This window comes from Colossoma macropomum, unplaced genomic scaffold (genome assembly GCF_904425465.1).
Source record: "Colossoma macropomum unplaced genomic scaffold, Colossoma_macropomum, whole genome shotgun sequence".
Taxonomy (NCBI): domain Eukaryota; kingdom Metazoa; phylum Chordata; class Actinopteri; order Characiformes; family Serrasalmidae; genus Colossoma; species Colossoma macropomum.
Window position 1 is genome coordinate 39,331,174 of NW_023494802.1, and position 12,650 is coordinate 39,343,823.

At 39.1% G+C, this 12,650-nt stretch overlaps 2 protein-coding genes across 6 annotated transcripts in view; one reads left to right on the plus strand and one right to left on the minus strand.

Moving 5' to 3' along the window:
- Positions 1–12,650, minus strand: part of LOC118822182 (NACHT, LRR and PYD domains-containing protein 3-like) — a 221,074-nt gene that overhangs the window by 83,066 nt on the left and 125,358 nt on the right. The window contains exon 11 of one of the 5 annotated variants that reach the window (XM_036591093.1): positions 10,546–11,913. The exons of the other annotated variants lie outside the window; for them this stretch is intronic. Coding sequence (XP_036446986.1) covers positions 11,838–11,913 — 76 coding nt within the window. The 3' untranslated portion in view covers positions 10,546–11,837. Of the gene's footprint in view, positions 1–10,545; positions 11,914–12,650 lie in introns of those variants that run through there. 5 annotated transcript variants of the gene reach the window in all.
- LOC118822237 (GTPase IMAP family member 7-like) lies at positions 713–3,504 on the plus strand. Its single transcript, XM_036591180.1, has 3 exons — positions 713–1,034; positions 1,361–1,417; positions 1,925–3,504. Exons 1-3 carry the CDS (start codon positions 851–853, stop codon positions 2,698–2,700), a joined length of 1,017 nt encoding a protein of 338 aa, XP_036447073.1. The 5' UTR covers positions 713–850; the 3' UTR covers positions 2,701–3,504.

Genomic DNA, 12,650 nt, shown 5'->3' on the forward strand with positions numbered 1-12,650 from the left:
TGTCCTTCATTCGCCCTCGCTCACTTACCCTCACCCTCACCCTCAGCTGCAGGGCCGCTCGGCCAGCCAGGCAAACCTTGAGAGCAACGCGTTTTTAGGAGGTTTGAGCATAACGTAGCCAGCCTGTGTGGCAAATACTCCGTCCGGCTCTCACCTTGGAGTAGAATCGATGGTGAAATGTCTTTGTTTTTGTTGTTTTTAGCCGTGTAGCCCTTGGCATGCTAACGAGCCGGCTAGCGGAGGACAGTGAGGCTGTATCAGCGGTTATGGAGGAGTTTGTAACTTACAGCTCAGTAAACTGAATATTATGGGTTTGAAACTGTAAACAGTTCAGAGACATTCACTGCCACGGCTTATAAATAGCTGTGTCCGCCGCTGCCTTCCAGTCCTGTGTTCAAGAGCTGACCCCCATAAACGAGCCCCGGAGTTTCTGATTTGGGGGGCGTGTCAGCAAAAAGCAGTTTTCAGCAAATTTCAGTTATTCGGCGTAACCCATGAAAAAACCCACTGCAGATTAAAATCATCCACACCAAAAATACAGATGTATGTTATGTGATGCTGAACCCCTTTGCTGTCATTGCGTTGCAGTAGTGCAGCATAAACGGTATAATCGGACTCTCTAACGGCATAGAAACAAACGTTAACAATAAAAGCATCATTTATTTTGTTTACGACCAAAACCACTTGGACTCAAAATGAAGTCATGTTTACGAGCTCTGTAACTCCAGAGGCAGCAGTGTTGTGGAGTTTGAGAGCTCAGTGTCTCAGGTGGTGAAGATCTCAGGGCGAGTTCTGTCCACACTGCTGTTCGAGGGCTCCTCTAACAGCCTTCACTTCAGCGAATAAAGTAATGGAACAGCCCTTAAGATGTGGACTGGAAATGACCAGGCCTACTGGGAAACTATTGAAACAGGAACTGGGAGCGGTTTGGGCGAGCGATGAGCAAATCAGCCCACCGCCCACTCTCAACACCCTCCATTATACACATCCATTTTCCCTCGAAATGGCTGCAAACCGTGAGGACAGCGCGCTGGGTGAGTGACCATTCTCAGAGCTGTGTTTGCTCAGCCGTTATATCGATACACACTTCGGCATTATTTAATCCGTTAGTTTTGGAGGTGACGCGGTATGGTGATGACGGCAACCAGCTTTACGCCAGATCCCAGATCCCATCACAGATTACTTTCGATTTCAAATCTGCTCTTTTTTATTTTAATAGACATTAAAACTTGCAGATTGACACTTATGCACGATAGGAGTAACCTGAGCAATACTGGCTGCTGTTTTGTCACTGTTTTGTTTATTGATTGAGTTAATATGATTTTGTTGAGTGACCTGTTGCTTTATTTTCTTGCTGCAGCGCAAACAGCTGGCAAAGAGCCAGCAGAGACCAACAGCATACATCACCCTCCTGTCTGTAAGTTTCAAGCTGGACAAATAAATTAACGTCAGTAAAAATAACTGAATGAATAAAATCTTAAAATTGTTTGATATGAATTTATCCATAAATACTTTTGGAACAGTTATTAGTGAATATATCTGTGTATTAACTGTCAGACCTTTCAGTTTCCTACTGGAAGAGTCCTCACTAAGATGCAGCACACTAATATGAAGCCATAGCTAATATGCTCTGTGAGCTCCACTGGACCAAGTACAGTCCAAATGAAGTGACCTCTACAGTTCTGAGCATAAACAGACTTGATGTAGCAAAAAACACAAATCCAAAAGCCCCACATGACACCGTCTTATATTTCCCAACATCATAACTGCCTAGTATTTTGTATGTAAAAGTGAAAAAACTATAAAAATCAAATAATTTCTGTTGTTTTTATAATATTAAAAAAATCAGGAAACTATTATTTGGATTAAACAAAGTTCCTCTATTAGTGTCCTCTCTTAACATTTCTGTGTTCTCTGATTTAAGTGTCTATGAGGATAGTGCTGGTGGGGAAGACTGGTGTGGGGAAGAGCTCTACTGGAAACACCATCTTGGACCAGGAGGTCTTCCACGTGTCCTATTCTGCCCAGTCAGTGACCAAAGACTGTATAAAGGCCAGAGCAGAGGTTGACGGTTATGAAGTGTCTGTGGTCGACACTCCTGGTTTATTCGACACTGACCTGACAGAAACAGCAGTGATTAACAGACTGGTTGAATGTATCACTCTGTCCTGTCCTGGACCACACGTCTTCCTCCTGGTGCTCAGACTGGGTCGCTTCACTCAGGAGGATCAACAGACGGTGAAGAGACTTCAGTGGATCTTTGGTGATGAGGCGCCTAAATACACCATCGTTCTCTTCACTGGGGGGGACCGACTGAAAATCCATACCCTAGAGGAGTATTTGGCTACAGCAGGAAACGAGCTGAGTCAGGTGGTGGAGACGTGTGGTGGACGCTATCATGTCTTTAACAACGAGAACATGGCAGACCGCACTCAGGTCACTGGACTGATGGATAAGATCTTCACAATGGTGTCAGAAAATGATGGTGGCTCCTACACCAACGAGATGTATGAAAGTGTGGAGAGAGCGATTCAGGAGAGAGAGGAAGAGCTGAGAAGCGAGATGGAAGAACTGGTTAAGGCCAAAGACAAAGAGATAGTCCAGCTGAAGTGGGAGCTCAGAGAAAGAGCAGAGAGAGACGTGAAGAAGAAGAAATTTCCACAGTTCAGAAAAGTCACAGAGCAGTGTAAACAGCAGTGATAGTGACTCTCACTCAAACACTCTCCACTTTTCTCTCCGTCCTGTCTTCCTCATTTATCTCAAAATCTACATCGAGTGTTTTCACTGTTTATTACTTTTTTACATGCAGTATTGCGCTTTAATACTTATATACTTGTTATGCCTTTAAACTTAAGACCTTCAGACGTTATATAGCAATTCTGATATATTGGGGGTATCCAAAAAATCCTCTTATTAAGTCAGTAAACATAACGTTCCGTTAAAATGTTTGGTACTGTAGGTTAATGCAGAGTTTTGATTAAGTACGCCTAAAATCCTAAAAGTAAAACACAAACAAATCCTCTATGTTCAATTGTAAAACATTGTTTTGCTAAAGAAACTACTAAAAATGGCCCCAGTGAGTCCCTAAATCTCAACACTCATGATCACTCAAGACCTATGAATATGCTGTGTTAGCCTTCTCGCTAAGGTATTATTAACCTCTAGTGCTAATGAGGATAGTACATCAAAAGTAGCTTAAGCTAACAGCTACACACAAAAACACAGATTTACCCACTCAGATTTGAGTCTTTATTTTCTAAACTTGCGTAAGTGAGACTTCAGTGGGCCAGAATGATCATGTGTGGTTGTGTGTAAAGCTGTTAAGTCCTACTTGCAAAGCTAACAGTAGCTTCTGGTGCTAACAAGGACCATAAATAAAAAGTTGCTTAAGCTAATAGCTCCACACACAGGTACAAAATTACAGAGTTGCTGCTCTGTAATTTGTGTGAGTGAAGTTTCAGTGAGCTGGAATGAACCTGTGCTGTGAATCAAATCTTTGGCAGAGTAGCAGTAAAAAAAATCACTTTCTGAAGACAGTGATTAGTTCAGTTTCTAATCTAATCAATCACAGCTGATCAGCTGATCTAGACTTTCTGAACACAGTGATTAGTTCACTTTCTACTGTAATCAATCACAGCTGATCAGCTGATCTAGACTTTCTGAAGACAGTGATTAGTTCAGTTTTTATCTAATCAATCACAGCTGATCACCTGATCTAGACTTTCTGAACACAGTGATTAGTTCAGTTTCTACTGTAATCAATCACAGCTGATCACCTGATATAGACTTTCTGAAGACAGTGATTAGTTCAGTTTCTACTGTAATCAATCACAGCTTATCTAGACTTTCTGAAGGAAATGATTAGTTCAGTTTCTACTGTAATCAATCACAGCTGATCACCTGATCTACACTTTCTGAACACAGTGATTAGTTCAGTTGTGTTCAGTTCAAGTTTTTTTTATTTATTATTCATTTAACTTGTAGATTGGTGAAAAAAGTTTTAACAAACTGTTATCCATGTTTATAAATTAAAGCCTTAATATTTGTCAATAAGAATTTAAATTAATAGACCTAAACTAAATAGTCTGTTTTTAAGACTGTCTATTGAATCATTTCACATTAAAATGTTTGAATAAATTCCAAATATATTAATTTTGTTCAAGGTAGAATGAGTGAATATTGATAAACAGTGTATATACAAAATTCTAGAAATGATTAAACAGAAATGATCAAGTGTACTCAGATCTTAATCATTAAGGTTGTGTATTGTAAATAGACTCCAGTTATATTGTGTCAAAGTGGCTTTAGGTCCAAACTGTTTAAATAAGTATTCTGTCTGTGTGAGGACTTAATCACGTTTCCCCTTTTTAGGCTTTGTATCCAAAAATACAACATTTAGAGGATGTCGTCCCTCTCTAGTAGCCTCTCAGAATGTTGAGGTCATTTCAGACTCTCCTAAGGACAAGTAGACGTGTGTAGAGTATGTGGAGCTACATAACCATCCAAATGGTTTTAATGTTACTATATTAATCTTTTTTTTTTCATGCTTACTGTTTAGGATCTGATTAACACCCTTGGCCCTGTTTATATGAATCCACAGCAGAAAACACTGCCACTGACAAAGAGTGTCCGAGGTTGTCTATAGACACTTTTGAACCAAGAGTCATATGGGGGCATAGCAGAGTGTGATAAATACAGAGTGTACCTGCGAGACCAGAGCTTTTTGTATTCCTTGCAGTTCTTATTTGATTCATTTTGTCAGCCAAATACTCTTTATCTGGAAAAGTACATCAACATTAATAAAGTATTCCCAAAACCATCGCAGTCGCATCATGCTTTTATTGTTGACTCACCATTCTTCAGCCTTTCTGCAACAGTTTTTGGTTCTTAAGGTGATATCTCCTTGGCTGTCCTTCAGAATGATAAGGATGTTGTTCATGTTGTGATGTTATAGCACATATGACATGAAGCAGTGGCCTTATATACCAAAAGGTCTAATAGAGAAATAGTGCACACCTGCTCCAAATGTGTAGATTGTTATTTTTAATTTGTTACAATGAGCCAAACTGCCACTCAAAACACATCTTTCCATTGAGCAGTGATTGGCTTTTAGATTTAGTGAGTGGTGTTACGTGTCCGGCCTGGATAAGGGGTGTCTGGCCGGTATATTTCTCTCTCTCCCGCTCGCCCGTTCGTTCTCTCTCTTTTTCCCTCTCTGTTCCGTATGTCTCCTCCCTCGGTTGCTCCCTATCTCTGCTACAGGTTGGCTGCGGTGTCGGTCGTCGTTAGGGGCTTGACGTATGCCACTTGACGGCAAATCATCATGCAGAGTTCCGGCCCTGGAGGAGGGACTTGAACTTTAAAAGCAGCCCGGCAAAGCTCGTGAGGAGGCTGGCGTTACCCCTGTGCTCCAAGCTGTTTAGGCGTGCTCCTAGTTGTAGTTGCTGTCGCAGACACAAAAGCTTTCTGTTCTTTCTGCTCGTGCAGTTTTGGTGTATGTCTGCGATAGCTTTGTCTGTATGTTTGTTCGGTTCACTTTAGCTTGTGTTTTTGTGCCTCGCACTGTTAATCACGCTAGCCTTGCTGTTAATGGCTGTCTGCTCTCTCTCTCCCTTTCTCTCTCTCATACGCTGCTTTGCCTTCTCGGGGTTCTGGACAGGTTAGATGGGCGCGCTCATACATTTTACATCACGTAGCTGCCCATTGTATAGATACCTTAGGAAAGGGGCGGGCGCCAACTCATGTATTTGTGTTATGCCGTAGGGAAGCCTAGAGTAGATAGTTTTTTTTTGTCTACTAGGTGAGGATTTCAATTAAAGAGCTAGGGTAGTTTTTTTTGTTGTTGTTGTTGTTGTTTTGTTTGTTTTGTTAATTTCTTTCCTTTAGCGCCGTCCGGGTCCAGAATCCCGCTCTTTTTGACAGCAAGCATATTGGCCATTTTTTTTTTTTCTGTAAATATTACCGGAGGTCTCACTCTCTACCTCTGGCATGTAATAAACAAGAAAAGCAGCTATCCTATTTGTGTCTTGCTCCTTCCTGGTTCGTGCTGCAACCGTCACATTTAAACCATATGTTACTGACCCCATTATCCCCTAGGCTTTCTTGTGGGGTCGTAACAGTGGTCTTTAGCCTACATAAATTGAACGCATTTCAGTTAGCAGTGATGCCATTGTGTATCCCATTTAGGTTCTACTCTTAAGTGGTGTGTATGAAACTGCAGTTTGTAAGTGCATATATTCATATATTGTCCACATCAGTAATGACATTAAATTGTTGGGAGATAAAACTAACCTATTATAACTGATCACATAACATGCAATGCTGCATGTTATTTAATGGATGTATTGTGTAACAGTACTTCAGTAGGAACACCAGTGAAGGATGTGCCCAATATGAGTCACTAATGAATAATGGGGTTAATTTATACATTGTATTATTGTGTAGACGTCTGTGCTTCTTCAGGCACAGACGAAGCAGTTATTCAGGCATTGAAGATGAACAGTGGCTGTGGTTAATTGAAGATGAATTACTTAACACAGTCACCTTCTGAACAACACAGTGTTTTGTTCTTATATTCCAGAACAGCTTTCCTTCTGGTGTTGGTTCATGTAAAGAAACATGACACCATACTCATTCACACAGCTTTATTTGTTTATCAAATTTTAAAACTTTTACAAAGTTTACAGAAAAATAAAAATAAATCAAAATGCAATAGTAATGTAGTGCTTTAAAAAACAGTCAAGTTATAAATCATAAAAGCATTTCTGAGTGCTTCATAAAAATAAAATAAAAAGACAAAGACCATTCAAAGTTCTAGAAAACATCAAAATAAAAAGACTGAATAAATATCAGGCATCATAAGTCTTTTCACAACACGAAATGATAATTAAATACGTTGAATAATGCACAGAAATAAACTGTCCTGCTACTAGAGAGCCTGATAGTATTAGGTCTTTAAGAGCTACAGCAGAGATTTACACTTTAGAAAAAGTTTCATTTTAGAATAAAACGAAACCCACATCACAGGTGTCAGCGGAGCTTCTAGCCGATGAGGATTAAGCTCTGCTTACGCAGCTGGTGGGAAGCCTCTGGCTACAGAGAGATCTTTCACTGAATGGAAGGATTTTATTATCCAAGGCTGAGGAAATCTCCAGATCTGTTTACATATCTTTATCATTAGATATGCCCCATAACATGTGCCAAGAGTTAGATCAAATGATATTCAACTTCATATGGAAGAACAGAGCTCATTATTAACAAAGGATGTTTTATGTAATAATAAAAGTAATGGTGGTTTAGACGTTTTAAGTTATGAAACCTTAAATAATACATTCAAAGTTGACTGGATTATTAGGCTCATTCAAGAAAGAAAATAACATGTATGGGATATTTTTCCAAAATACTTGTTTAATGTGATGGGTGGTGTAGAATTCTTGCTAAGATGTGACTATAAGATTGAAAAATTACCTGTTAAACTGTCCAGATTTCATGAACAGGCTGTACTAGCTTGGACCGGCTCGAGCTCCGGACTGCAGTACCGCACATCCACAAACACAGGTAGCTTCAAAAGTCGAGCTCTCAGATAAAGAAACCAGGTTCAAACTGTTCAGACTGACCTGTGAAAAACCTCACAGCTCTTATTCTGCCCGGCCGTGGTCTGAGTAGAGCGCGAGCCCGGAAAGGGAAAGTCAGTGAAATATGAGCGGTTTTTGACCTCGGCAGGTGATTTTCAGCACTAATGACTTCAGAATCTATGAAAGTGTTGATTCAGCAGCTCGGTTTGGAAAAGATTCACAGACGGAGCTGCTGTGTTTGATCACTACATACAGCTGTGTCTCCTTAGGAATCAGACTGTCTGACTCTGCAGTTTAACTCCACACTAACATCATCAGGAACCTTCAGACTCACTTGTTGTTCATATTACTCGATGTGGAAAAGATTCACAAACGGATTTTGTGATATTTTATTGTTTTATTAGTGTTGAAAATCACCTGCCGAGGTAAAAAAAACGCTCATATTTCACTGACTTTCCCTTTCCGGGCTCGCGCTCTACTCAGACCACGGCCGGGCAGAATAAGAGCTGTGAGGTTTTTCACAGGTCAGTCTGAACAGTTTGAACCTGGTTTCTTTATCTGAGAGCTCGACTTTTGAAGCTACCAGTGTTTGTGGATGTGCGGTACTGCAGTCCGGAGCTCGAGCCGGTAGAAATCCGAACCGCTGTCCGCGAGACTGCGGTGAGCTGAACAGGTAAAGCGGCAGCGCTGATAAAGGAACTGAAGAAGAGCCACATCTGACTGCCCCCCTGTTTAAACCCCCTGCTGTTGAGTTTGACTCTGTAGCAGCGCCTGATTCAAACAGATCCCAAACACTGATCAAGGGATCACCTGGGATCTGATGCAGTTAACACTTACACAGTTGTGTCACTTGGTATTTGGAGATACTTTGGCTGGATTAAATTTCCTGTTTCCACTAAAATGTGTCCCCTGTTTGTCCAGATGAGATCTGATTGTACTTTACCTGCGTAAAAATCACAACCATATCATCGCCGTTCAAAGGAAAACAAGTATCTCCAAAATGCAGGAGAGGGCAGAAACGTCCTAACAGTTTTGGAGTGTTTCTACTGGTTTGAACACAATGTAAAGAACGACTTTTGTGCTCAAATGTAGAAAAGTCAAAATAAAAATTGGAGATATGTGTGAAAATATGCACCATTTCCATTTTATTTTGATGTCTTTTATCCTGTTGTGAGAGGAGTGGACAAGCTTTGTGTGGACACTTTATTTACTCTCTCCCTGCTACTCAGAGCTCAGCAGACGCATTTTCAGTCATGTAGTTGAACAGATACAAAAATACATTCCATTTACACTCATGTTAAACACGGTCAAGATCCGTCTCTGACCACCTCTGAACGTGATCTGATCGTAATATGACCACAGTGAGTCCTGGCTGTGGTCAACATCAACGTGATCTGATCTTTGAAAATGCATGTTGATACAAGGTGTAAACAGACCCTTATTGTGTGGACAGTAAAGGACAAAAGAAAAGGAGGCTGATATTCGAATGTTTTTACTGTCAAAGTCAAAGTGTGAGTGTAAGAAAATGTTTCAACAGCAGAAAATCAGCCACAAACTTCACTGATCTTATTTAACCAACTCACCATCTGAATAGACTCGAATTAACAAGCAGCTCAGCACATCTTCAACACATACAGTAGATTATGCTGCACAGATGATGCAGAATATATGTGTTCAGTTGTTTAATAAGTCTCTCATACATCACTTATAAATACATCAATTACTATTTTTCTCCTTAAACTTTGATCTCTCTTTATTTATAAACTCCCATAAGAGGAAACAGGTTGTTGGTTAGGAGTATACTTTAAATACAGTGATACTGAAGTGCCTGTGATGATATCCAAGTTTCTGTTGCTGAAGTTGATGTACAATTTATATAAAAACAAAAGTTAATGAAGGTAATAAGACAGTTATAACACTGTTATGATGCTGTATTATAATTATGAACATTTCTGATGAGAGATTGAACGTTCAGTATGTTTAAATACAATTATAATTATTTGAAGTGTTGAAGGTAATAATGTTCTGCAGACTGAATCACTGCTTATCTGTACATTCCTTAACACTAATAGTTAGAATAATACACTTATCAAATATACAAAAATAGAAAAAAATAAGATGAAAAAAATAAGATGATAAAAAATTGAAGATGATCTCAGTGGACTCACTACAAAGAAATTAAGGTCACTTGAACTTAATCGGTCTCCACTGGAAGGATTTGGCAGTGGTTTAGGAAACATGGCAGAACATCTATAAGGAAGGTCTATAAAGTGAACATTTTTCTGTGCATTAAAGGTTTTTTTAATGTTTTTTGTCATGAATATTTACCCATGGTATTGTTTTCCTCAAAATAAAATGCTGTTTACTTCACACTGTTGGTTTACTTCAAACCAACAAAGAAGCCAACTTTTACTGAATTGAATTTTTAAAGGCTCTTAGGTATCCTGAAATTTTTTGCAGCTTTTCCTCCTCAAAGGAATTTTATTTTAGATGAATTTTCAGGGAGACAGTAAACACCTGTAATTACTGCCACCTGGTGGACATTTGGACTAATGTCAGCATTTTCTCCATCTAAGGCACAAAATCCAAAATCAAGCAAAGATCACATCAATGTTCTGGACCATCAAATGTTCAATTTAGAATCTCACCTGGTAGAATAAAGTTCAGTAAAAATGTCTTTTCAATTTTGAAATGATCACTTGTAGAGTACATATGACTGTGAAATTTAAATCAAATATAATCAAACAGGTCAAGTCAAAAATGTAAAAGAAAGACATTCTTTAAAACTAACCATGGACTAAATTAACCTTTCCATCACAATGAAAATGAGATAATCTGTAACACCAGTTTCTCTTAAAGACTAGAAGCAGCTTAGAATAAAATAAAAATATGTGGTCAACAGAGACTGGAAATACCCAAATATTAAACTGGTGGAATGGATAGACATTGTTTCCATGTATTTCCATGATATACTGTTGTTGTTGTTATGCACTCTCTGTCCTACATAGGAGATTCACACAAAATAAGAAATGTCATTCTCACTGTAATCTGAACTACTTTGTTCAGCACAGATTCTTAAGTGGATCTTCAGGAGGTAAAGACTCAGATTCAGGTTTAGCCATTTTTGTGGTAACACAATGAAAAACATACTATAGAAATACATAAGTAGTGCAGTAACTGTAAATTTTACACTTAATGTAGAACTCAAAGATAACAACACAAAATAGAAGAAACTTATCCATAACGTTTAGTTTAATTGTTTATATAATTTCGCTGTTGTAGGAAGAAATTATAACTTTACAGGAGAAGGAAAAAAACTACTCTACTTTTATTGTAAGTCAAAGGAACCAGACATTTTTCCAAGCCATTTTAGGTCATTTCTTTTAGTCCATTCACCATGAAATGTACACACAATGTAAAGGGTAACAGGTGTTGTCAAATTACGCCAAAAACTGAAAAACATCAAAAATGGTATGAGGTTTGATATGAGGTTTTCTTCCGACAACAGCGATTTGCTAGTTTCTAAACATCACTGCATTAACACCCTTGGCTATGTTTGCCAATACAGTTGCTGAGATACAAGTCAAAAGCTTAGAATTCCAGCTTGCCTGTTTCTACAACGATCACATATAGGGCATCAAACTTTATAGATTCTGGTAAAATGATGCATCCAATAAATACATTTTCAGTGCAGTCTGAGACTTTGTTTAATAGAATTAATTGAAAAGGTAGTTCTTTTCTTCAGATGACTCTCCTTTTCACTCCAGCTTCATCACAGAGTTTTGCTCCAGATAGAGTTACACTTTCAGTTGTGGAGGGCACTAATGAAAGGTACATGGGTGTATTTTGGGACACTCAAGCCACTCTCCAGCAGAAAGAGGAAATTGCCGTCACCATGCTGTTTCTTGATCCTGCTTAAAACCTTTTGCTCTTCTGTTGGTAAGTCTGCATCGATGCTTGTTGAAGGGTTTTAATCTAGAGATGTTGACCTCCAGGAACTTGAAGGACAATGCAACTGTCACAGCTACAGTGTTGATTTCTAGAGTGCGTTTATGAAAGTCTGTCAACATTTCCACTGGTTTGAGAGGGTTGATGTTGTTCCCAGGAGTCAAGGTGCTTTGGAAGGAAGAGAAGCACCATGTGTCTGGCTAAACAATGTGAGGTCGTCCTCAAATGTCAGGAGTTTGACATTTGCCCTGGGTGCAGCCACTGTTATACAGAAAACAATGGAAATCCCAGTGCATCTGTGGTCACAGATTTGACTCATAAGGGACCAAATCTATGTCTCATAAGCCCCCAGGGTGAGAGGCGCATAGACACAGTGAATGGTGTTTGGATGCTGTAAACATAAAATAAAACAGAATGTCAGACATGAACACACACTTATCACAGTCACAATCAGACTCAACATGCAAATTTTGTAAACACCATCACACACACATAAGACAGAACAATGGGATCTGCCTCATAAAGCCATTAAACATCTCTCTCTCTCTCTCAGATTTCACATTCAAATATTCACAAGAACCAACAACAGAATATAATCACTAGAGAAATAAACTTCCTTTCTCTGTTTCCTCCTGTTGAGGGCAGAGGCATGGTGAAAAAAGGCTGAGCTCCAGATTATTCCAGATTAACTTCCACTGGGTGAATGTCTGTATGGACTATGAACCTGGATCCATATTACTGAAACTTCCTTAAATTAAGATCTGACATGTTCTGCCAGTATATTAGTCAGAATTACTGGGCTGATATAAAATCTATTTAATTTGTCCTCTCTTCACAGCACTGCCACTTTAACTCTTCCATCCTTCTAATCTTCAGATAAACGAGTTACAGCTGCTCCCAACAAAAGGTCCCCACATTATGTTTCTCTTCAATATATCAAACTCCACCAGCCCACACATACAGTACTGTGCAAAAGTCAGAGACCACCTTATTTACATAATACCCAGTCAAAACAGCCATTAAGTACAAGTTTTTCATTTTTCAGGAGAATTATATGAGGAGATTAGATAGAAGATAATGCATTTGCATAAGGAGGAACAAATTCAATGGAAAATAGGTAAAAATAGG